At 45.6% G+C, this 23,596-nt stretch overlaps 1 protein-coding gene across 2 annotated transcripts in view; it reads left to right on the forward strand.

Annotated features, from left to right (window-relative positions):
* The window catches only part of LOC144607820 (gap junction gamma-1 protein-like), an 83,787-nt gene extending 68,983 nt beyond the window's left edge, over positions 1-14,804 (forward strand). For both annotated transcript variants that reach the window (XM_078424934.1, XM_078424935.1), the window contains exon 2: positions 13,310-14,804. In XM_078424934.1, coding sequence (XP_078281060.1) covers positions 13,338-14,507 — 1,170 coding nt within the window. In that variant the 5' untranslated portion in view covers positions 13,310-13,337 and the 3' untranslated portion in view covers positions 14,508-14,804. The remainder of the gene's footprint in view (positions 1-13,309) is intronic.
* Positions 14,805-23,596: the final 8,792 nt, after the last annotated feature.

Below are 23,596 nucleotides of genomic sequence, written 5' to 3' on the forward strand. Positions count from 1 at the left end.
TGTGTGAGCAAGTCCACGCCCCGCGCTGCTCGGACAAGGAAGAGCCGCCAGCGGCTGGTAAAGCCGGCCTGTCTGTCTGACTGTCTGACTGTGTGACTCCCGTGTGGGCTGGACCCTCCCCACGATGTGTGAGCGGCCGCCCCACAGGTAACACACACACTTGCCGGGAGTTGGCGTCGGTGGTGGTGGTGCCGCCCGGGCACAGTCGGGGGGTGGGGAGGGATGGGAGGTGGATGGTGGGGGGTAGAGGTTGGGAGGGGGGGGGAGGGAGAAAGGGGGAGGGGTGTGGGAGAGGGAGGAGAAGGAGAGAGGTTGAGTGAAGGAGCGAGGGTCGGGAGGGGGGGGAGTAGGGGAAGGAAGGGAGGGAGGGAGAGCGAGGGGGGTGGGGCATTATTTGGGGACAGATGGCCCCAGGGGTGGGGACAGCCTCACTTTAACGGTGGGAGGGGAGTTCTGTTTCACTTCACTAAACTGGCCAAGTGTGTTGCCGGGCAGTTGAGCAGTGAAGTGTTGCGGCTGAAGTTTCGATGCAACTTTCCCCCAGTTGCGGCGTTTGTTTCTTTGTGTCTGTCTGTGTCTGTCTGTGTCTGTGTCTGTGCTTCGCCGCTCCCTGCGGGACGTCCAGAGTGCGGGGCGGCGGGCGGGGGCTGCGCATCCCCACCCTCCACTCTCCCCACCTCCCTCCCCCCCCCCTCCCACTCCCCTTCCACCCCTCCTCCCCCCCCCCTCCTCTCCCCTTCTCTCCCCCTTCCTCCCCCCCCTTCTCTTCCCCCTTCCTCCCCCTCCTCCCTACCTCCCCCCATCCCCCCTCTCCCTCCCTACCTCCCCCCTTCCTCCCCTCCCCCACCCCCTCCCCCCTCCTCCCCCACCCCCCTCCCTACCTCCCCCATCCCCCCCTCCTCCCTACCTCCCCCATCCCCCCCCCCTCCCTACCTCCCCCATCCCCCCCCTCCCTACCTCCCCATCCCCCCCTCCCTACCTCCTCCCCCCCCATCCCCCCCTCCCCCCCCTCCCCTACCTCCCCATCCCCCCCTCCCTACCTCCCCCATCCCCCCCCCTCCCTACCTCCCCCATCCCCCCCCCTCCCTACCTCCCCCATCCCCCCCCTCCCTACCTCCCCCACCCCCCCCCCCCTACCTCCCCCACCCCCCCCCCTCCCTACCTACCTCCCCCATCCCCCCCCTCCCTACCTCCCCCATCCCCCCCCTACCTCCCCCATCCCCCCCCCCTACCTCCCCCATCCCCCCCCCTCCTCCCTACCTCCCCCATCCCCACCTCCCTACCTCCCCCATCCCCACCTCCCTACCTCCCCCCATCCCCACCTCTCCACCCTCCCCCTCCCCCACCTCCCCAGCTGATCTAGCTCTCCCTTTCAAATCCATTCTTCTGCTTCATTCCCTGACAAGAATCCTGAATCTGTGAATCCCTGCCTTAAAAATATCCGTTGACTTGTCCTCCACAGCCATCTGTGGCAGTGAGTTCTGCTGGAAGACTGTGGGAGAAGCAGCATCTGAGGATGGGTGGGGTGGGGCAGGATGCGGCAATTGAATTGAATTGAATACTTTATTGTCGCATTTGACAAGTCACAGTGATATTCTTTGCTTGAATACCACGCCACGGTCTGCAAATAATCGTCCATAAAGGGCACTTACAAAGTTACAAATCCCCTCGCCCTCCCCAGTGCCAGTCCCCCCTGTGTTCTCCCCCACGCCAGGTCCCCATTGTTCTACCCCCCCTCATCCTCATGGTGGTCCCCCACACTGGATCCACCCTTGTTCCTTCCCTCGGCAGTAGCGTCCTTGTTTGTCCTCGACATTCGGTCGGCGCCATCATCGGCTGCCGCAATGACCTCTCCAATAACGCTGCCCGGTCTCCTCTGGAAAGAAAGGGTTGCCCCAGCTCCCTTTGCCAGCTTTCTCCAGGATGTCCCTGGGACGTCCCTTCAGGAAGGAGTTGAGGAGGAATTTCTTCAGTCCGAGGGTGGTGAATCTGTGGAACGTATTAAGTCAATGGACATTTTTATGGCAGAGATAGATTCTTGATCAGAATGGGTGTCAGGGGTTATGGGAAGAAGGCAGGAGAATGGGGTTGGGAGGGAGAGATAGATCAGCCACGATTGAATGGCGGAGTAGACTTGATGGGTCGAATGGCCTAATTCTACTATCATTTATGAATCCGCTGAGTTCCTCCAGCACTTTGTGTTTTGCTCAAGATTCCAGCATCTGCGGTTTCTTGTGTCGTCATCTATTTAAACCCTCTGCAGTGTGTTTTTGGAGTATTTTTAGAGATATTGCTCTGGGCCGATTGTACTGTTAATTATAGGTCAGTTGTTTGCATGTTTACAGAGATCAGCAAGGGCCACGTTGGAGGATGTTTCCTGAGGTTGTTGTACTGATATTCTTTCAATACATTTAAAACTCCGCTGCCCGTCTACTCACCCACACCCCGATCCGTGACCATATCACCCCCGTCCTTTACAAACTCCACTGGCTCCCCATCCCCCAGAGAATCCAGTACAAAATCCTCCTCATAACCTACAAAGCCCTCCATAACCTGGCCCCATCCTACCTGACCGACCTCCTCCACAGGCACACTCCCACCTGCACCCTCCGCTCTGCTGCTGCCAATCTCCTATCCCCCCACATCCGGACCAAACTCAGATCCTGGGGGGACAGGGCTTTCTCCATCGCTGCTCCCACCCTATGGTGTTCAGTACTGCCTTCAACCACTGAAGGTCACCTCACCTTCTGTCTCCTTTCTCTGTTCGTTTACTTATTTACTTATTTATCTATTTATTCATTTCCCTATGTTCTCTAAATCTCTGTAAAGCGTCTTTGAGTATATGAAAAGCGCTATATAAATGTAATGCATTATTATTATTATTATTATCACAGCTTATATGGATATTTGGTTGCAAAGTTGATAAGTACAGGCCCACCATCGATTTTCGGGCACCCTTGGTTCTAGAATCTTGCTGGATGATTCATTTTGCCAGACCAACAGAGGTCACGTAATAATGATACCGTAATACACCTCCAACCCACTAATTATACCCCTGCCATGTCTCTAAAGCACCACGGACTGCTAAAAACTCCAATAAAGAATTAACAATTAACAAAGGGGTAAACAATTAACTCTTTCAGGATAGAGGCACACATCCTGAAAGAGCGTGTGCCACACGAAATACTCTTGTATTTTTGTCTAGTCTCACCAGGGCCCTATACAACTGGAGTAAAGAGGTTCTTCTGCAGTTGTATAGGGCCCTGGTGAGACAACATCTGGAGTATTGTGTACAGCTTTGGTCTCCTAATTTGAGGAAGAACATCCTTGTAATTGAGGGAGTGCAGCGTAGGTTGACAAGGATAATTCCCAGGATGGCGGGATTGTCGTACGATGAAAGACTGGAGCGACTGGGCTTGTATTCACTGGAATTTAGAAGGATGAGAGGGGATCTTTTCGAAACATATAAAATTATTAAGGGATTGGCCACACTGGATGCAGGAAACATGTTCCTGATGTTGGGGGAGTCCAGAACCAGAGGCCACAGTTTTAATGCATGGTATCGTCATCAACCCCGACAAATGCCAGTTCACTGGATGAATTTAAGAGAGAGTTAGATAGAGCTCTGGGGGCTAGTGGAATCAAGGGATATGGGGAGACGTTGGGCACGGGTTACTGATTATGGATGATCAGCCATGATCACAATGAATGGCGGTGCTGGCTCGAAGGGCCGAATGGCCTCCTCCTGCACCTATTTTCTATGTTTCTATGGATTAATGGAGGTGCCAGACCATCAGTTGCCAGAAAATCGGTGGTGGACCTGTTGTTATTGAGGTAGTGTGTGTCTCTACCAGCCACAAGCTTTGCCATTTAAGGAGTTTCAAAATGAATTACAAAAACACAAGCAATTTTCTTTTCCTAAGTGATGGGAGCAGAATTAGGCTATTCGGCCCATCTAATCTACTCTGCCATCCAGTCATGGCTGATCTAACTCTCCCACTCAACCCCATTCTCCTGTCTTCTCCCCGCAACCCTTGACACCAGTACTAACCAAGAGTCTGGCACTGTCCTCTGTGGCAATGACTTCCACAGATTCACCACCCTCTGACTTAGCAAAGTCCTCCTCATCTTCTTCCTAAAGGTACGTCCTTTTATTCTGAGGCTACTGCCTCAGGTGCTGGACTCTCCCACTAGTGGAAGCATCCTCTCCACATCCACTCTATCCAGGCCTTTTGAACTCTTGAATTCTTCCCCGACGTTAAAATTGTAATGCAGACTTGAATCGTTTAGATGGAAACGCGAGTCACAAAGGATTGCAGCCACCAAAGCAAATAGGCAAGGTCAGCATGGAAATCATTATGATGGTTCATGACATTCAAAGGCCAAGGGTTCAACAGCACTTTGTTCAAAGCCTAGATCAGGTGGTGGTGTAAGTGCCATTGACCCGGGTTCAATCCCGACTACGGGTGCTGTCTGTCCGGAGTTTGTACGGTCTCCCCGTAACTGGGTTTTCTCCAAGATCTACGATTTCATCCCACAATACAAAGACGTACAGGTTTGTAGGTTAATTGGCTTAATTAATTATTGGCTTGCTATAAATGTAAATTGTCCCTAGGTTGTGCAGGATAGTGTTAGTGTGTGTGGATCGCTGGTCGGTACAGACTCAGTGGGATGAAGGGCCTGTTTCGCGCTGTATCTCTGAACTGAACCAGACCTACAGGGGTTCAGAGATCTGGGCACTGTATCCCGTGCCCTTGCTTTAATCAGTCCCCAAAAATCAAAACTGAATTGCTTTCTCCCCAGTTTAGTAGTTCTTTAGTTTAATTTATTGGTACCGTAAAAAGCTTTAGTTGCAGCAAACCAGTCAGCGGAAAGACTATACATTATTACAATCGAACCGTGTACAGATACATGATAAATGGAATAACATTTAGTGCAAGATAAAGTCTAGTAACGTCCGATTAATGATAGTCTGAGGGTCTCCGATGAGGTTGATGGTAGCTCATATAGAGAGTTGGTGATAGGATGGTTCAGTTGCCTGATAACAGCTGCGAAGAAAATGTCCCTGAATCTGGAGGTGTGCGTTTTCACACTTCTGTACCTCTTGCTTGATGGGAGAGGAGAGAAGAGAGAGTGCCCGGGGTAATACTTGTCTTTGATTATGTTGACGGCTTTGCCGAGGCAGCGTGAAGTGTAGATGAAGTCAATGGAAGGGAGGTTGGTTTGTGTGATGGTCTGGGCTGCGTCCACAATTCTCTGCAGTTTCTTGCGGTCTTGGATGGAGCTGTCTCCAAACCATGTGATGCATTCTGATAAAATGCTTTCTACGGCGCATCTGTAGAAGTTGTTGAGAGTTGTTGGGGACATGCCGAACGTCCTAAGTCTTACAAGGATGTAGAGCCATTGGCGTGCTTTCTTGGCCATTGGTTCGATGTGGCTAGTCCAGGACGTGCCAATGAAGCTAAATGGGAACTGCAGACTCTTCCACAGATGGGGCAAGAGATGGCAGGCAGTTGGGTGGGTGGTGGTTTGTGAAACTGCCCCACTTGGGGTTTCTGTGGAGTCGAGTTTCCCAGTACCATCCTTAATGCTGCTTTGCCACATTGAGAGGTTGCCGGCCAGAGATGTCCTGTCCAGCAGGTAGCGAGGATGTTGTGTTTCTTTGAGGAGGCAGTCAGCCTGGTAATCTTGTCTCATATACAGTACCTCAGAATAGAGCATTTCATTTATGTAGCTGATGAATGCTTTACAGTATACGTTTAGCAAAATAACACTGGTTGAATAGTTAAATTACGAGGAAGCTTGAAATAAAATTGATTATAATCCTTTGGTGATCTAATTGAGGTATTTTGAATGATGTAAGAGTACAAAACAAAACTATAAGAGCATTTAAAAGACATTTGGACATATATATGGATAGGAAAGGTTTAGAGAGATTAAATTAGAGCATGGACGCCTTGGACCGAGTGGCCTACTTTTGAGCTGTGTGACTGTGACTTATTTCTTGGAGCACAGGAGGGTGAAGGGTAATCTTATGGAGGTGTATGAGACCATGAGGGGAATGCACAGAGTATTTTACCCAGAATAGGAGAATCAAGAACCAGAGGACATATGTTTAAAGTGAGAGGGGATACATAGCTACATAGACAATAGGTGCAGGAGTAGGCCATTTGGCCCTTTGAGCCAGCACTGCCATTCAATGTGATCATGACTGATCATCCACAATCATGACCGTTCCTGCCTTCTCACCATATCCCTTGATTCCGCTAGCCCTAAGAGCTCTATCTAACTCTTTTGAATGCATCCAGTGAATCGGCCTCCATTGCCTTCTGAGACAGAGAATTCCACAAATTCACAACTCTGTGTGAAAAATGTTTTTCCTCATCACAGTTCTAAATGGCCTACCCCTTATTCTTAAACTGTGGCCCCTGGTTCTGGACTTCCCCAACATCGGGAACATGTTTCCTGCTTCAAGCGTGTCCAACCCCTTAATAATTTTATATGTATAAGATTCCCGCTCATCCTTCTAAATTCCAGTGAATACAAGCCCAGTCGTTCCATTATTTCATCATATGACAGTCCCGCCATCCCAGGAATTAACCTCGTGAACCTCTGTCAATAGCAAGATAGTCCTTCCTCAAATTAGGAGACCAAAACTGCACACAATACTGCAGGTGTGGTCTCACAAGGGCCCTGTACAACTGCAACTGGACCTCATTGCTCCTATATTCAACACCTCTCGTTATGAAGACCAACATGCCATTAGCTTTCTTCACTGCCTGTTGTACCTGCAAGTTTACTTTCAGCGACTGATGTACAAGGACACCCAGGTCTCGTTGTACTTCCCTTTTTCCTAACCTGACACCATTCAGATAATAATCTGCCTTCCTGTTCTTGCCACCAAAGTGGATAACCTCACATTTATCCACAGGGACATTGATCCACTGGGAAAGATTTCATTGGAACTTGAGTGCCAACATTTCTGCGCAGAGGGTGGTGGGTATATGAAACGAACTGCAAGAGGAGGTAGTTGAATCAGGTACTATAACAACATTTAAAAGACATTTGGATATGTAAATGTATAGAAACATAGAAAATAGGTGCAGGAGGAGGCCATTCGGCCCTTCGACCAGCGCCGCCATTCATTGTGATCATGGCTGATCATCCACAATCAGTAACCTGTGCCCAACTTCTCCCCATATCCCTTGATTCCACTAGCCCCCAGAGCTCTATCTAACTCTCTCTTAAATTCATCCAGTGATTTGGCCTCCACTGCCCTCTCTGGCAAAGAATTCCACAAATTCACAACTCTCTGGGTGAAAAAGTTCCTTCTCACCTCAGTTTTAAATGGTCTCCCCTTTATTCTAAGACTGTGGCCCCTAGTTCTGGACTTCCCCAACATTGGGAACGTTTTTCCTGCATCTAGCTTGTCCAGTCCTTTTATAATTTTATATGTCTCTATAAGATCCCCTCTCATCCTTCTAAACTTCAGTGAATACAAGCCTAGTCTTTTCAATCTTTCCTCGTGTGACAGTCCCGCCATCCCAGGGATCAATCTCGTGAACCTACCTCAAATTAGGAGACCAAAACTCTACACAATACTCCAGATGTGGTCTCACCAGGGCCCTATGCAACTGCAGAAGAACCTCTTTACTCCTATACTGAAATCCTCTTGTTATGAAGGCCAACATGCCACTAGCTTTCTTCAGTGCCTGCTGTACCTGCACGCCAACTTTCAGTGACTGGTGTACAAGGACACCCAGGTCTCGCTACACTTCCCCCTTACCTAACCTGACACCATTGAGATAATAATCTGCCTCCTTGTTTTTGCTGCCAAAGTGGATAACCTCACATTTATCTACATTATACTGCATCTGCCATGCATCAGCCCGTTCACTCAACCTGTCCAGGTCACCCTGCAACCTCCTAACATCCTCTTCGCAGTTCACACTGCCACCCAGCTTTGTGTCATCTGCAAACTTGCTAGTGTTACTTCTAATTCCTTCATCCAAATCATTAATATATGGTAAACAGTTGCGGCCCCAACACCGAGCCTTGTGGCACTCCACTCGCCACTGCCTGCCATTCTGAAAAGGACCCGTTTACTCCTCCTCTTTGCTTCCTGTCTGCCAACCAATTCTCTATCCATGTCAACACCCTATCCCCAATACCATGTGGTCTAATTTTGCTCACCAATCTCCCGTGTGGGACCTTATCGAAGGCTTTCTGCAAGTCTAGATACACTACATCGACTGGCTCCCCTTCATCCATTTTACTTGTCACGTCCTCAAAAAAATCCAGAAGATTAGTCAAGCATGATTTCCCTTTCATAAATCCATGCTGACTTGGACTTATCCTTTTACTGCTATCCAAATGCACCGTTATTACTTCTTTAATAATTGACTCCAGTATCTTCCCCACCATCGATGTCAGGCTAACTGGTCTGTAATTCTCCGTTTTCTCTCTCGCCCCTTTCTTGAAAAGTGGGATAACATTAGCTATCCTCCAATCCACAGGAACTGATCCTGAATCTATTGAACATTGGAAAATAATCACCAATGCGTCCACTATTTCTAGAGCCACCTCCCTGAGTACCCTGGGCTGCAGGCCATCAGGCCCTGGGGATTTATCAACCTTTAGTCCCATTAGTCTACCCAATACTATTTCCCGCCTAATGTAAATTTCTTTCAGTTCCTCTACCCCCCTAGATCCTTTGTCCTCTAGTACATCTGGGAGATTGTTTGTGTCTTCCTTAGTGAAGACAGATCCGAAGTACCTGTTCAACTCTAATGCCATTTCCTTGTTACCCATAATAATTTCCCCCGTGTCTGCCTTCAAGGGACCCACATTTGTCTTTACTAATCTTTTTCTTTTAACATATCTAAAGAAGCTTTTACTGCCCTTCTTTATATTCTTGGCCAGCTTCCCCTAGTACTTCATCTTTTCAGCCCGTATTGCCCGTTTAGTTACCTTCTGTTGTCCTTTGAAAGTTTCCCAATCCTCTGGCTTCCTGCTACTCTTTGCTATGTTATACATCTTTTCTTTTAGTTTTATTCTATCCCTAACTTCCCTTGTCAGCCACGGTTGCCTCCTACTCCCCTTAGAATCTTTCTTCCGCTTCGGAATGAAATGATCCTGCATCTTCCGGATTATGCCCAGAAATTCCTGCCATTGCTGTTCCACCGTCAATCCTGCTAGGATCCCTTTCCAGTCGACCTTGGCCAGCTCCTCTCTCATGCCTTCATAGTCCCCTTTGTTCAACTGCAACACTGACACTTCCGATTTAACCTTCTCCCTCTCAATTTGCCGATTAAAACTAATCATATTATGATCACTACCTCCAAGCGGTTCCTTTACCTCGAGTTCTCTTTATAAAATCTGGTTCATTGGACAACACTAAATCCAGAATTGCCTTTTCTCTGGTAGGCTCCATTACAAGCTGCTCTAAGAATCCATCTCGGAGGCACTCTACAAACTCTCTTTCTTGGGGTCCAGAACCAACATGATTTTCCCAGTCTACCTGCATATTGAAATCCCCCATCACCACAGTGGCATTACCTTTGTTACATGCCAGTTTTATCTCCTGCTGCATCTTACACCCTACATCCGGGCTACTATTTGGGGGTCTGTAGATAACTCCAATATAGGAAAGATTTAGAGGGATTCAGGCCAAACATGGGTAGATGGAACGAGTGTACATGGGGCATGTTGGGACGTAGTGCCTGGTTTTGTGCTGTATGATTCTTCGGACTAAAAAAAACAAGGTGCTTGAAGAAAGACATAAGATACTGTGTATGCTGGAATCTCGAGCAAAGCACAAAGTGCTGGAGGAACACAGCGGGCCAGGCAGCATCTGTGGAGGGAATGGGTTTTGGTAGAGGCCCTTCTTCAGACTGATGAAGAGTATGATGGACTTGAAATCCTTTGTGTGTGAGTACCAGAACACGAGGGGTTTTAAAGTTTAGCCTTGGGTGATTTGATTGAAAACTGGCGCACCTTTTATCTACCAAACTGTGCGGATCTGGAAAGCGCAGTTCCAGAGGGCTTGGGGAAGGGTTCAGGCTCAAGCTTCAAGCCTGAGGTTGACTTTACAGGGTAAAACTTTAAGATGGCGGGGGAGAGTGGTGACACCTTATGTGAAGATGTTGTCATGTTTACAGTATCCCAGCATACGTACAAAGGATTTAATTGCATCCTGGTATGTATGACCATAATCTAATCTGATTCTGATCTAAGACGAGTAGTAAGGACAAGGATAAGTTACTCTGAAGGAGGATAGGTTAAGGTACAAGATTTCTTACGTTTGATAGAATGACAGGGCAGACTCACAGGAATGAGAGCAACACAGTGGTGCAGCAGTAGAGTTGCTGCCTTACAGCATCAGAGACCCAGGTTCGATCCTGACTGCGGGTGCTGTCTGTACGGAGTTTGTATGCTCTCCCTGTGACCGCGTGGGTTTTCTCCAGGTGCTCCAGTTTCCTTCCACACTCCAAAGACGTCCAGGTTTGTAGGTTAATTGGCTTCCGTAAATTGTAGATTGTCCCTAATGTGTAGAATAGTGCTAGTGTATGGGGGATCGCTGGTTGGTGCGGTTTCGGTGGGCCGAAGGACCTGTTTCCGCAATTTATCTTTAAAGTCTAAAGATTGAGTGACTCATTCATATTTCCCCATCTTTAATGCAATCAAAAGCTCGTTGAAATTACTGCGGCTATTCACTCTACCCCCCACTAAAATTAGTAGTCATGATGACTGACTTGCGCTTGACTTGGGTTTAAGTGAGGGGGAGTTGCACAGATCGTCGGCCTCACTCTCTTGCCCTGGCCTATCGGGTTCCAGCAGCAAGACATAGTCGGGACAGCTGGGGACAGGTCAGGATGCAGTGGATGGTCAGAAGTGCCCCACGTATCTCACTCTGCCCTGTTTGCGCTCCACGGCGCTTTGCTGGGTTCGTCTTTCTGCCCGTTGAACATACTGGTGGTTGTTGGGGAGAAGTATCTTCTTTCATCTTCCCTGCTCTCCCCCCTCTCTGTGACCTCTTCCTTTTTTTTGAAGTACCGGAGCCTGGAGATCACAGAGGAGGCAACCTAGGCTTGCTCTTTCTGGAAAAAATGGGAAGTTATTAAGTGATTTTATTGAGGTTTTTAGGATCATGAAAGGAAGTGATAAAGAAGCCTTTTGCAGGTGGAGTGGTCTAGGAGAATTGGATTAAGTCATAGGCAGACAATTCACATCTGCTGAATAAAGGACACAGCAGCACCATGTAACTGTTGCAGTGGCTCCACCTTGTGAAGGATAATATTACCACAAGAATATTTGGCAAGGCAGATTTTAAACGATGTGAAATATAAAGTTTCTTAGATTCAAAAATGCATATGAAGGGCCACTCCCTGCAATTTATTTTTCCAGCGATTTTTCTATTTTTTTTAAATGCTTTGAATTATCAGAAGACTGTAGTATGTTTTTATATGTGTAGGAAGGAACTGCAGATGATGATTTAAATCAAAGATAGCCACAAAAAGCTGGAGAAACACAGCGGGTCAGACAGCATCTCTAGAGAAAAGGAATAGGCGACATTTCAGGTCGAGTCTGAAGAAGGGTCTCGACCCGAAACGTCACCTATTCATTTTCTCCAGAGATGGTGTATGTTTTTATATCCCTTGTACACTGTGAATGGCTCAAATGTAATCATGTATTGTCTTTCCGCTGTCTGGTTAGCACACAAAATAAGCTTTTCACTGTACCTCGGTACATGTGCCAATAACCTAAACGCTAAACCATTTATTTCTTCTTTAAACGAAAGCCATGAATCTGGTGCCTGTGAATTGTTGCAGACTCTGTAATTAATGCGTTGGAAGGAACTTCAGATGCTGGTTTACACCAAAGATAGACGCAAAATGCTGGAGTAGGCAGCATCTCTGGATAGAAGGAATGGATGATGTTTCGGGTCTGAAGAAGGGTCTCGACCCGAAACATCACCCATTCCTTCTATCTATGTAATTAATGGTTGGTGGGGTCACTTGACTGTATCCAAAACTTGCACATCCTCACAGACTTGTTCACATTGTCTCTTCAACTCTCCTACCCCTGTTCTTTCATTTTCAGTTCTCTCCCTCCTCTCTGGACCTGTCCCTGCTGCTGCCCTCTCCTTTCCCTCTCTTTAATTATGTTTTTTATAAATTCACATGACAGCAGCAGAATTAGACCATTCTGTCCATCAAATCTACTCCGCCATTCAATCTGTCTTTCTCTCTCAACCCCATTCTCCTGCCTTCTCCCCATAACCCCTGACTCCCGTACTAATCACTGTTTTGATCAAACAGCTGAAATATTAACCTGTTTCTCTTTGAGATATTAATTGTTTTCATTTCAGACCTCCAAAAGATGTTGTTTGTTGAACTGTACAGTACAGGAAGAGGCCCTTTGGTGTAAATGTCCGTGCCAAACATGAATCATATCCTCCATTTCCTGCATATCCATTTGACTATCAAAAAGCCACGAGGGTCTCATCCCGAAATGTCATCCATTCCTTCTCTCCAGAGTTGCTGCCTGTCACGCTGAGTTACTCCAGCTTTTTGTGTCTATCTAAAAGCCATGATTAATCATTTGAAAAGAGTGTTATCTTTTAGATAGAAAACTATCTGCAAATATTAAGATATTGGATTAATCTGCATCAATATCTGAAAATCTGGCAGATTGTAACAGTGGCACAGCAGAGCTGGCTGCCTCTCAGGGCTGGAGACTCAGGTTCGTGGCTTGCCTCCAGGTGCTCCGGTTTCCTCCCACATTCCAAAGACGTGCAGGTTTGTAGGTTAATTGGCCTCCAAATTGCCCCTAATATGTAAGGATGGTTCAATGGCACTTTTTTGGTGCACATACATTGAAATTCACTTTTGTATCCAGTTCAATACAAGTATCATCATAAGTTCTAGGAGCAGAATTAAATTAGGCCAATCAGCCATCAAGTCTCGTGCGCCATTCAACCATGGCTGATCTATCTTTCCCTCACAACCCCATTCTCCTGCCATCTCCCCATAACCCCTGGCACCCCTACTAATCAAGAATCTGTCCATCGCCACTATAAATCTCACATCTTAGATAAGCATCTCAGATAGAGTACAAGTGATACGGAAATGAGATAACTTAGAACCTATGTGAGCAGGTAATGAATGGTCGGCGTGGACTTGGTGGGCCGAAGGGCCTGTTTCCATGTTGTCTCTCTTCCTAACTATAAATGTTAATTTAGTTTTTTCAATCATGCTCGCATCAATACTCCAGTCTGTTTTTAATGGTGATGTTTGTTGTGCTGCAGGAACTGATTGGAAAACTGACTGAATAACATGAGCTGGAGCTTCTTGACGAGGCTTCTGGAGGAAATCCACAACCACTCCACGTTTGTGGGCAAGCTGTGGCTGACGGTACTCATCATATTCCGCATTGTGCTGACCGTGGTGGGCGGGGAGTCCATCTACTACGATGAGCAGACCAAGTTCGTCTGCAACACGGGCCAGCCGGGATGCGAGAACGTCTGCTACGATGCATTCGCCCCGTTATCCCACGTGAGGTTTTGGGTGTTTCAGATAATACTCATCGTCACCCCGTCCATTCTCTACCTGGGCTACGCCGTGCACAAGATCGCAGCGACCGAAGACCCCGAGGGCAGAGCCCGAAAGCCAAAGAAGCAGCAGTATGCGGTGCAGTGGAAGCAGCATCGAGCCCTGGAGGAGGCTGAGGACGATAACATAGAGGATCCCATACTCTATCCAGAAATAGAGCTTCACAGTGATCAGAACAAAGAGCAGAAGAGCATGAACAAGCACGATGGAAGACGGCAGATTAAACAGGATGGCCTGATGAAAGTTTACGTTCTGCAGTTGCTTGCAAGAACTTTATTTGAGGTGTGTTTTCTTGTGGGCCAGTACATCCTGTATGGCTTTGAGGTAGCGGCAAGGTATGAGTGCGTCCGTGACCCTTGCCCTCATCGCGTGGACTGCTTTGTATCCAGGCCAACTGAGAAGACAATTTTTCTGCTAATGATGTACGGAGTAAGCTGCCTCTGTTTATTCATAGATGTCTGGGAGATGATCCATCTGGGATTTGGGATGATAAGGGATATGTTTAAAAACAAACAGAACTGTATCGCAGAGACTAGTTACAGTCAGCCTTATACATGGAACTCTCCCTCAGCCCCCCCTGGTTACAATATTGCAGTCAAACCGGATCAGATCCCGTACACTGACCTCTCCAATGCTAAAATAGCCTACAAGCAGAACAAAGAGAACATAGTTCAAGAACAGCAATATGGCAGCAATGATGAAAATGTGCCGGTCAACTTGGAAAGCGTGCAGCGGCAACTGAAGATGGCCCAGGAACAGTTGGACCTGGCGTTCCAGGCTTATAATGAACAAAACCATCCACCAAACCCCACCAGAGAAAAGATGAAGGCAGGATCAAACAAAAGTAGCCTGAGCAGCAAATCTAGGGATGGGAAGACCTCAGTGTGGATTTGAAATTGTGGCAATTTGTCTTTGCTTTAGCCAGTTTCAGTTGGATGCAGACTCAAAGATGACTTGATAGCAATCGTTTTAACTCTTCATTTTGTTTTTAAAAGAAAACCATGGCAGACACACTTCAGTGTCAAAATGTAGAGTCTGTTCCAGTAGTGTTTTGTGTTAATTCCTTCAATGGAGGACCAGACTTTTTGAAGATGCCGTTTTATTTTTAGTCTTTTGTTCAGTGCGGCAACATCTATTGCAAGATAGAATTTGATCATCTTTGAATATGTTCCATCCAGCTACTAAATTGCCAAATTGGTTGTGTGTGTGTGTTGCAGAAACGGACCATTGATCTCATCAGCCATGTTGTAAATATTAAACAAGTGCCTTTTCTTTTGTATAAAGAGGAAAGGAGCGCTCAAGAATCTGGGCAATCACAGCCATAATCTGCACTGCAGAGTCTGTTAATCAATGTTTACCTGAGGTTTTGGGAGTTGTTTTGTGCAAAAGTAAAACACAAACACGTTCTTGTCCACAGTAAGTTGCTTCTAGTCATTTTCCTCACATGTACTTCCATACAATCTTTTTAATGAGGGTTGTTTATCAGACCTAGATTGTGACTTCACATAGGATGCATTGCCCTGCGTTTTGAGAATGGTGGCTGCTTCTTAAGATCATTGACATTTATGATATATAATTAAGTTTGAATGTGATTTATATTAGATCTTCCTTGGGATGACAAAGTTAGGGTTGGTGCGGCATCTCTAGTGATCTTTGATAGTTTACTGTGTAACCTATTATAGAAATGTTCTTCCTATTAAGGTATCAAAAATAACGGCATGCCAAGAGTTGGAAGACTATATCTCACTGACCATAATTTGGAATGGTGGACCTATTTATTAAATGACAGCAGGCAGCATTAATAATAAGGACACTAATCAACATAGAGAATCGTAAGCAAGAAACAAATTGCTTTAGGAACTCAATGGATCAAGCAGCATCTGTGGGAATAAAGGGATACTTGATGATTTGGATCTGACCTTGTATGAAGGTCTCCCTGATTAGGCAGTGTGGTGGCACAGTGGTAGAGTTGCTGCCTTACATCTTCAGAGACCTTGATTCGATCCAGACCATGGGTGCTTGTCTGTACGGAGTTTGTATCTTCTCCCTGTGACCCGCGTGGGTTTTCTCCGGGATCTTCGGTTTCCACCTACACTCCAAAGACGTACAGGTTTGGAGGTTAATTGGCTTGGTAGAATTGTAAATTGTCCCCAGTGTGTGTAGGATAGTGTTAGTGTGCAGGGACGGACTTGGTGGGCCGAAGGGCCTGTTTCGGTGCTGTATCTCTAACCTAAACCTCAGGCGCTGTTTGAGTTCCACCAGCACTTTGTTTTTTGTTCCAGATTCCAGAATCGTCTCCATACAACATCTCATTATCAATTGGGATCAGAATTTAAATTTGCATTAAGCAAGGACACTTTGGAACAAATCAAAGCAGTTCTGAATTTGCAGATCAGTGATGCTAAATAATCAATACAGGCACATTCAGTTTCCATCTCAAAATACTTTTGAGTGAATTTGATTTGCTTTTGGAATAATGATTGTGGCTTTGAGGCATACAACAATTATTATTGTTATAGTGGCGTTGTGCAAAGAACAAATAGGAACTACAACATGAGCCACAACTTTTACGTTGCTGTCAAACGTTCCACTTACGACATTATTTATTGTACACACAAAGGCATTGGAGAATATTTCTAACAACACTTGCCTTTTCCTTTCTCAAAGTTGCCATGTAGAGAGCTTGCTCTACTTGCTAGAGTTGCAATATGTCCCAACATAGTTTATTTTCACCATTTTTTTTCCGTTTGGATTTATTCGTCCATTGTTCAATTAAATGGCTGGAAAAAAGCTTTGTAACATAAAGGACAAAGGATAAAGGACAAAGTTCTTATTGCCAATTTTTCTATACTTTTTAAAGGTTTGTTTACATTTGTTGTTCATTATCTCTTCTGAAAAAACTTACCAGCTTTGGAATAAGTTTAAAATGTGGCGGTCCATGTAAGATTAAAATGTAACGGTCCACTAAGGGTTAAAATGCATTTCCTTGTATAAGAGAAGGACTCCCTTTTTCAAATCTTCTGTGCAACTCCTTGTGTTTTGAAAACCCATCTTTTACAGGGAACAGAACTGCCATTTTAAAATTCACCATCTTTAAATATTGTGTCGAAAACCTAATAGTTTTGACTTCCAAGGCACCAAATGTACTTTCTTGTATTTTTATACCAGAACAAGTTGTACGTTCTGTGCACTTGATGGGATGCAGTCTGTTACAAATATAACACTGTGCTGTCGGTAAGTGCTTCATGGACTGGGTTGATTTCAGGGAAAGAACTGCGTGCAAAACCACTGCAAAGAAACTTTGCAGTTTACTGTGGCTTTGTATTTAAACAGAGAATTCTTTGTCCATGCCAAATGATCTCATGTTAGATTTAGGGGATAGTTTGTTCTGACTATTTACAATATTGTAACTCGGCATTCTGCAGTTTGTTCCCTTTTATAGATGAAAAGATCTATTTTGGTTGAAAGTGATACAATGATTTAAGTTATAGGCGATTCCTCAAGTTTCATCTTCCTGTTTGGGGAAATAAAGTGAAACGGAAGAGGAACTGTTTTTCAAAGCTTTGAAGTATGTACATTTCTATAATTGCTTTTGTAAAAAAGGTAAAAGAGTGCCAAATGGAAAGAAAAGTGCTTCACCATTGAACAATTATTTTAAAGAGCGTGGAACAAAAAATAGGTGCCTTTTTGTTTTCTAATTATTTACTGAAATGGACGTGATGCTACATTCCAAACTCTTAAAAGGCATGTTTTGTTTTGGACTTAAGTTGCGCGTGTGTGTGTGTATCGGCTTCAAATTGTGCTCTGCAGTTGTGTGAGGACATGTATCTTGTGATTGCATAATCTATGCAACTTATCCTAGTTTTATATAATTCCGATGGATTTTTTTTTACAAACAAGTCCACACATTTGAAAAGATTTTGTATTAAAAGTTTTTTTTTGCATGTTTCAAAAGTATTTGGAATTGTAATTACAAATAGAAGTTTTGCTCTATGTATCGTCTGTGAGTGTATGATTGTCTATGTGTTATGCTGGAGTGAAGGGCGACTGAAACTCAAAATAATATTTTATGGCACTTTCATGTGAAAAACCAACTTATGTGTTAAGCAGGGAGGGGTTAGTGCTAGACAGATGCTCCCCGACCTATGATGCTTCGACTTTGCGATGGATCAAACGCTGGCCAATGGCAGCGAGCCGCAGCTCGCTTCCGGCCGCCACCGTGATCAGGTGTATTAAATGCATTTCGACTTGCGATATTTTCGGTTTGCGATGGGTTTCTCGGATCGTAACCCCATCGTAAGTTGAGGATCCCCTGTACAGTGGAATCACCACCAATCCATTTTATTTTCAACAACTTAAAATTTATTCCAGTTTGTAAGAGTTGCACTTCAGGCAGCGTTTTCTCGTTGGTTTCTGGAATTAATAGAATTTGAGAGCCAAAAGCTAAATACTGTATACACTTTAAACATGAAATAGAGTCACACAGCACAGAAACAAGCCCTTCATCCCAACTCGTCCACGCCGACCAACATGCCCTATCTAAGTTGGTTCCATTTGCCCGCATTTGGCCCATATCCCTGTGAACCTATCCTATCCATGTAACTGTCCAAGTGTCTTTTAAATATTGTACCTGCCTCAACTACCTCCTCTTGCAGCTTGTTCCATATACCCACCACCTTGACAGCTGACCTCAGTCAGGCGAACGACAATAAACAGAGACAGCAGAAGCAGAAGCAGCTTCATAACTTCTGCTGCCTCAAACGCAAGAAGAAGAAGAACCACCTGTGAGAAAACATTGCCCCTCAGATTCCTATAACATTTTTCCTCCCTCCCCTCTATATCCTCTGGTTCTTCATTTTCAAGGTCAGTTTATTGTCACATGTACCAGTTAAGGTGGAGAAATTTGAGTTACCATACAGCCATACTCAGTGAAAAGCAACAAGACACATAACCACATAAAGGTTAACATAAACATCCACAACAGTGGGTTCCACATTCCTCACTGTGATGTAAGGTAATAAAGTTCCACCTTCTTCCTCTATGTTCTCCCGTGGTCGGGGCAGTCAAAGCCCCCGCAGCCGTTGACCGAAGCCCCCATTGGGCTGATCGAAACTCCCGCGTCAGGGCGGTTGAAACTCCGTGGCATGGAGCTCCCGAGTCGGCCTCTTCTTATCAGAGACCGCGGGCTTCACGGTTAAAGTCCACAGGCCCCGCGGTTGGAGCTTCAATCCCCGGCAAACAGATCGCAAGCTCCGCGATGTTAAAGTCCCACAGACTGCCGCGGCTTGGAGCGCCCTTCGGTCTCCAGGAGAGGCTGCCAACTCCACGATGTTAGGCCGCAGTGGGGACGGAGATACGATACGGAAAAAATCCCATCTCTGCTGAGGTAAGAGATTGAAAAATAGTTTCCCCCACCCCCCCTCCCCCACATAAAACAAACCAAGGAACACTAGAACATACTTTTAACACATACTAAAATAACAACAAAAAAAAGAAAGGACAGACAGACTTGGTGAGACTGCCACTGCTGGTGGTGCCACCCTGTGTAAAATACTCTGCATTCAGCCTGTCTTTTCCCCTCATGATTTTATGCACCTCTATAAGATCACCCTTTAGTGTCCTATGCTCCCAGGAAAAAAAGTAGCCTGTCCAATCTCTCCCTTAAGCTCGTGCTGGCATTAATCCTGGCAGCATCCTCATAAATCTACTCTGCATTCTTTCCACCTTAATGACATCCTTCCCATGGCAGGTGATCAGAACCAAACAATTGTCCAAATCTGGCCACACCAACGTACAACTGTAACAGAACAGCCCAACCTCTATACTCAATACCCTGTAGAAACAAAGACTGCACATGCTGGTTTATTTTTTTTTAAAGATCAAAGTTAATAGAGGGGGAGGGGGGGAGGAAGGGGATAGATAGGCAGATAGTAGACCAAAACCAGAGATGAAAATACATTTGTGATAAAAGGATTGAAGAGTTTCCAGGCCTCACAGTTTGGACCCAACTTGCACATTCTTATCTAGATTTAGATTGTTAGATTTAGAGATACAGCGCGGAAACAGGCCCTTCGGCCCACCGGGACCGCGCCGCCCAGCGATCCCCGCACATTAACACTATCCTACACACACCAGGGACAATTTTTTTTTAACATTTGCCCAGCCAATTAACCTACAAACCTGTACGTCTTTGGAGTGTGGGAGGAACCCGAAGATCTCGGAGAAAACCCACGCAGGTCACAGGGAGAACGTACAAACTCCGTACAAACAGTGCCCGTAGTCACGATCGAACCTGATTCTCTGGCGCTGCATTTGCTGTAAGGCAGCAACTCTACCGCTGCGCCACCGTGCCGCCCTGATTAACGATCTAAATCGTTAATGTAAACCGCAAACACCAACGGGCCCAGCACCGATCCCTGAGGCACACAGGCCTCCAGTCTGAAAAACAACCTTCTGCCACCACCTTCTGCTGCTATCCATGAAGTCAATTCTGTATCCAGAATATGAAATATAAAAATGCCCAGCAGATTAGGCAACATCTGATGCCTGAACTTCTGAGTTCCTCCAGTATTTTGTGTTTTACTCAAGATTCTAGTATCTGCAGTTCCTTGTGGCTCTGTAGAGAGATAACCAGGGTTAATGTGAGTCGATGGGAGGTCATCAGAGTCCAGGAAAAGTTTGGGGGATTTTTAGCTAGAGGAGGTGATACCTAGAAATGACAGAGGGATGCACAACTGATGTAAGCAAATGGAATTAGTACAGTTAGGCAGTATGGTCAACATGGAGAATCCTGTAACAGTGCTGTATAATTCTATGAAAAATTGCAGAGGATTAAACACAAAGTTGCGTTGCTATGGAGAAGAGAATTTGAAAGGTTTCTGGAAGAAGAAATTCCTGGTCATCAATCTTAAATGAATTTCCCTTTTATTCTGAGACATTTTCCCCTGGTTTTAGAATCTGCTACATAGGGAAATATTCTCTGGGGATCAACCAATGGAATCTTGCATTTTTCAACTACATGACTGCTTTCAATCTCCAGAGATCAGAGGCCTATTCTCATAGGACAATGACTTCATCCCAGGAGTCCACCTAGTCACTGCACTGTCTCAAAGGCAAGTGTATCCTCAAATGAGGCCAAACCTGCACACATAACTCCAGATGTGAATTCAGCAAAGCACTGTACAGTTGTGGCAAGACTTCCCAATTTTGTATTTCATCTCACTTGCAATTAAGGTCATTAGTTTAGTTTAGTTTAGAGGTACAATGCGGAAACAGGTCCTTCGGCCCACCGAGTCTATGTAGACCAGCGATCCCTGCACACTAACACTATCCTACACACTATGGACAATTTACAATTTTACTGAAGCTAATTAGTCTACAAACCTTTATGTCATTGTATTGTTGGAGGAAACCGGAGCTCCTGGAGAAAACCCACGCAGGTCACGGGGAGCACATACAAACACTGTACAGGGGGCATCCGTGGTCACGATCTGGCACTGTAAGGCAGCAAATCTACTGCTGTGCCACCGTGCGTAATGTTCTTTCTGTATGAATTGTTTGGTACACTTGCATTCTAACTTTATTTCTTGTGTGAGGACACACAGATCTTTGAGCTGTATAAACATTCTGATTTTCTGAAGTGATTACACCTCATTCTGCATAATCAATCTATTTGTATCCCTTTGCACATCTGTTAAAGAACTTAAGATGCAACATTCACTGAGTGCGTCGACCATGAACAACTCATTTTACACTAACTCATTAACCCTAATTCCCATTTGTTTTTTAGACACAAAATGCTGGAATAACTCAAGGAGCAGCTCTGGAGAAAAGGAATGGGCAACGTTTCGGGTCAAGACCCTTCTTCGGAAGATGTCTCAACCCGAAACATCACCTATTCATTTTCTCCAAATATGCTGCCTGACCCGCTGAGTTACTCCAGCATTTTGTGTCTATCTTCGGTGTAAATCAGCATTTGCAGTTCCTTCCTCCACCCTTTCACATTTTGTTTTGTTCGCTGCACATTGTCATCAGCCTTCCCCCAGATTCCAGAGTCCACATGCACATCAGGGGCAATTTGGTAAATTAACGTACCAATCTGCATCCTTTGTGATGTGGGATTGAACGAGTATACTGAGAATCCAGAGGTGCTGCCTGACCCAGTGAGCTACTCCCACACGATGTCTTCTTTTGTAAACCAGCATCGCAGTTTCTTGTTTCTAAAGATAAAACCTCGATGGTCACAGAGAACATGCAAACTCCACAGACAACTCTGGAAGTCAGGATTGTACCTCCAGTACTGTGAGGAGGCGAGTCTTATTAGCTGCTTCATTTTGCTGGCCACTATATCATTTATATTATCTTCAATTTACTTTCCCATACATCTTTGAATTTGCAGCAAGAATTGGTTGTGAAACATTTGGTGTAGAAACAAAGAGCTAGGCGGCACGGTGGCGCAGCAGTAGAGTTGCTACCTTACAGTGAATGGAGCGCCAGAGACCCGGGTTCGATCCCGACTACGGGTGCTGTCTGTACAGAGTTTGTACGTTCTCCCCGGGTCGTGCGAGGGTTTTCTCTGAGATCTTCGGTTTCCTCCCACGCTCCAAAGACGTACAGGTTTGCAGGTTAATTGGCTGGTAAATGTAAAAAATGTCCCTCGTGGATATAGGATAGTGTTAGTGTGCGGGGATCGCTGGTCGGCGCGGACCCGGTGGGCCGGAAGTGCCTGTTTCCGCGCTGTATCTCTAACTGTAGATGCTAGTTTACACCAAAGATAAATACAAAGTGCTGGAGTAACTCAGTGGGTCAGGAGGCATCTTGGATGATGTTTCGATCGGAAGCCAATCTTTTCATCCTTTTTCTCCATAAACACTTAGTACAACACAAGCGAGAGTTAAACTATCTTGTGGCAGGTACTATCATAACAGTTAAGAGACAATTGGACAGGTACATGGATACGACAAGTTTAGAGGGTTAGGGGCCAAACACAGGTGGGACTAATGAAGAAGGGCCATGTTGGTCAGTGCAGGCAAGTGAGAATGAAGGGCCTGTTTCCACGCTGCATGACTCTATGACCTCACACTTGTTTGGATTAAACTCCATTTGTCATTTTGGTCATTTGTCTATTTGGAATATTCCACTGTATATTTTGATTGTCTTTCTCACTGTCCACAGTTCCAGCAATCTTGGTCTCTGCAAACTTATTAATCAACCCATCTACATTTACATTCAAGTAGTTTATATTTTTCCCAAACAACAGAGGTCACAATACGGATCCCTGAACTCACAGGGCACAGACCTCCAGCCAGAATACCACCCTTCCACCACAACCCTCTCTCTCCTATAAGTAAGTCAGTTCTGAATCCAAGCGACTAAGTTCTGGTTCTGGTTGATTACTATGCAAACACCTCATAAGTGGTTATCCCACACAGGTTGAGGCCACACGGTGGCGCGGCGGTAGAGTTGCAGCCTTGTATACACTGGAATTTAGAAGGATGAGAGGGGGTCTTATTGAAACATATAAGATTATTAAGGGGTTGGACACGTTAGAGGCAGGAAACATGTCCCCAATGTTGGGGGAGTCCAGAACAAGGGGCCACATTTTAGGAGTAAGGGGTAGGCCATTTAGAACGGAGAAGAGGAAAAACTTTTTCACTCAGAGAAACATAGAAAACATAGAAACATAGAAAATAGGTGCAGGAGTAGGCCATTCGGCCCTTCGAGCCTGCACCGCCATTCAATATGATCATGGCTGATCATTCAGCTCAGTAGCCTGTACCTGCCTTCTCTCCATACCGCCTGATCCCTTTAGCAAAAAGGGCCACATCTAACTCCCTCTTAAATATAGCCAATGAACTGGCCTCAACTACCTTCTGTTGCAGAGAATTCCACAGACTCACCACTCTCTGTGTGAAGAAATGTTTTCTCATCTCGGTCCTAAAAGACTTCCCCCTTATCCTTAAGCTGTGACCCCTGGTTCTGGA

Source organism: Rhinoraja longicauda, chromosome 29 (genome assembly GCF_053455715.1).
Source record: "Rhinoraja longicauda isolate Sanriku21f chromosome 29, sRhiLon1.1, whole genome shotgun sequence".
In the NCBI taxonomy this organism is placed as follows: Eukaryota; Metazoa; Chordata; class Chondrichthyes; order Rajiformes; family Arhynchobatidae; genus Rhinoraja; species Rhinoraja longicauda.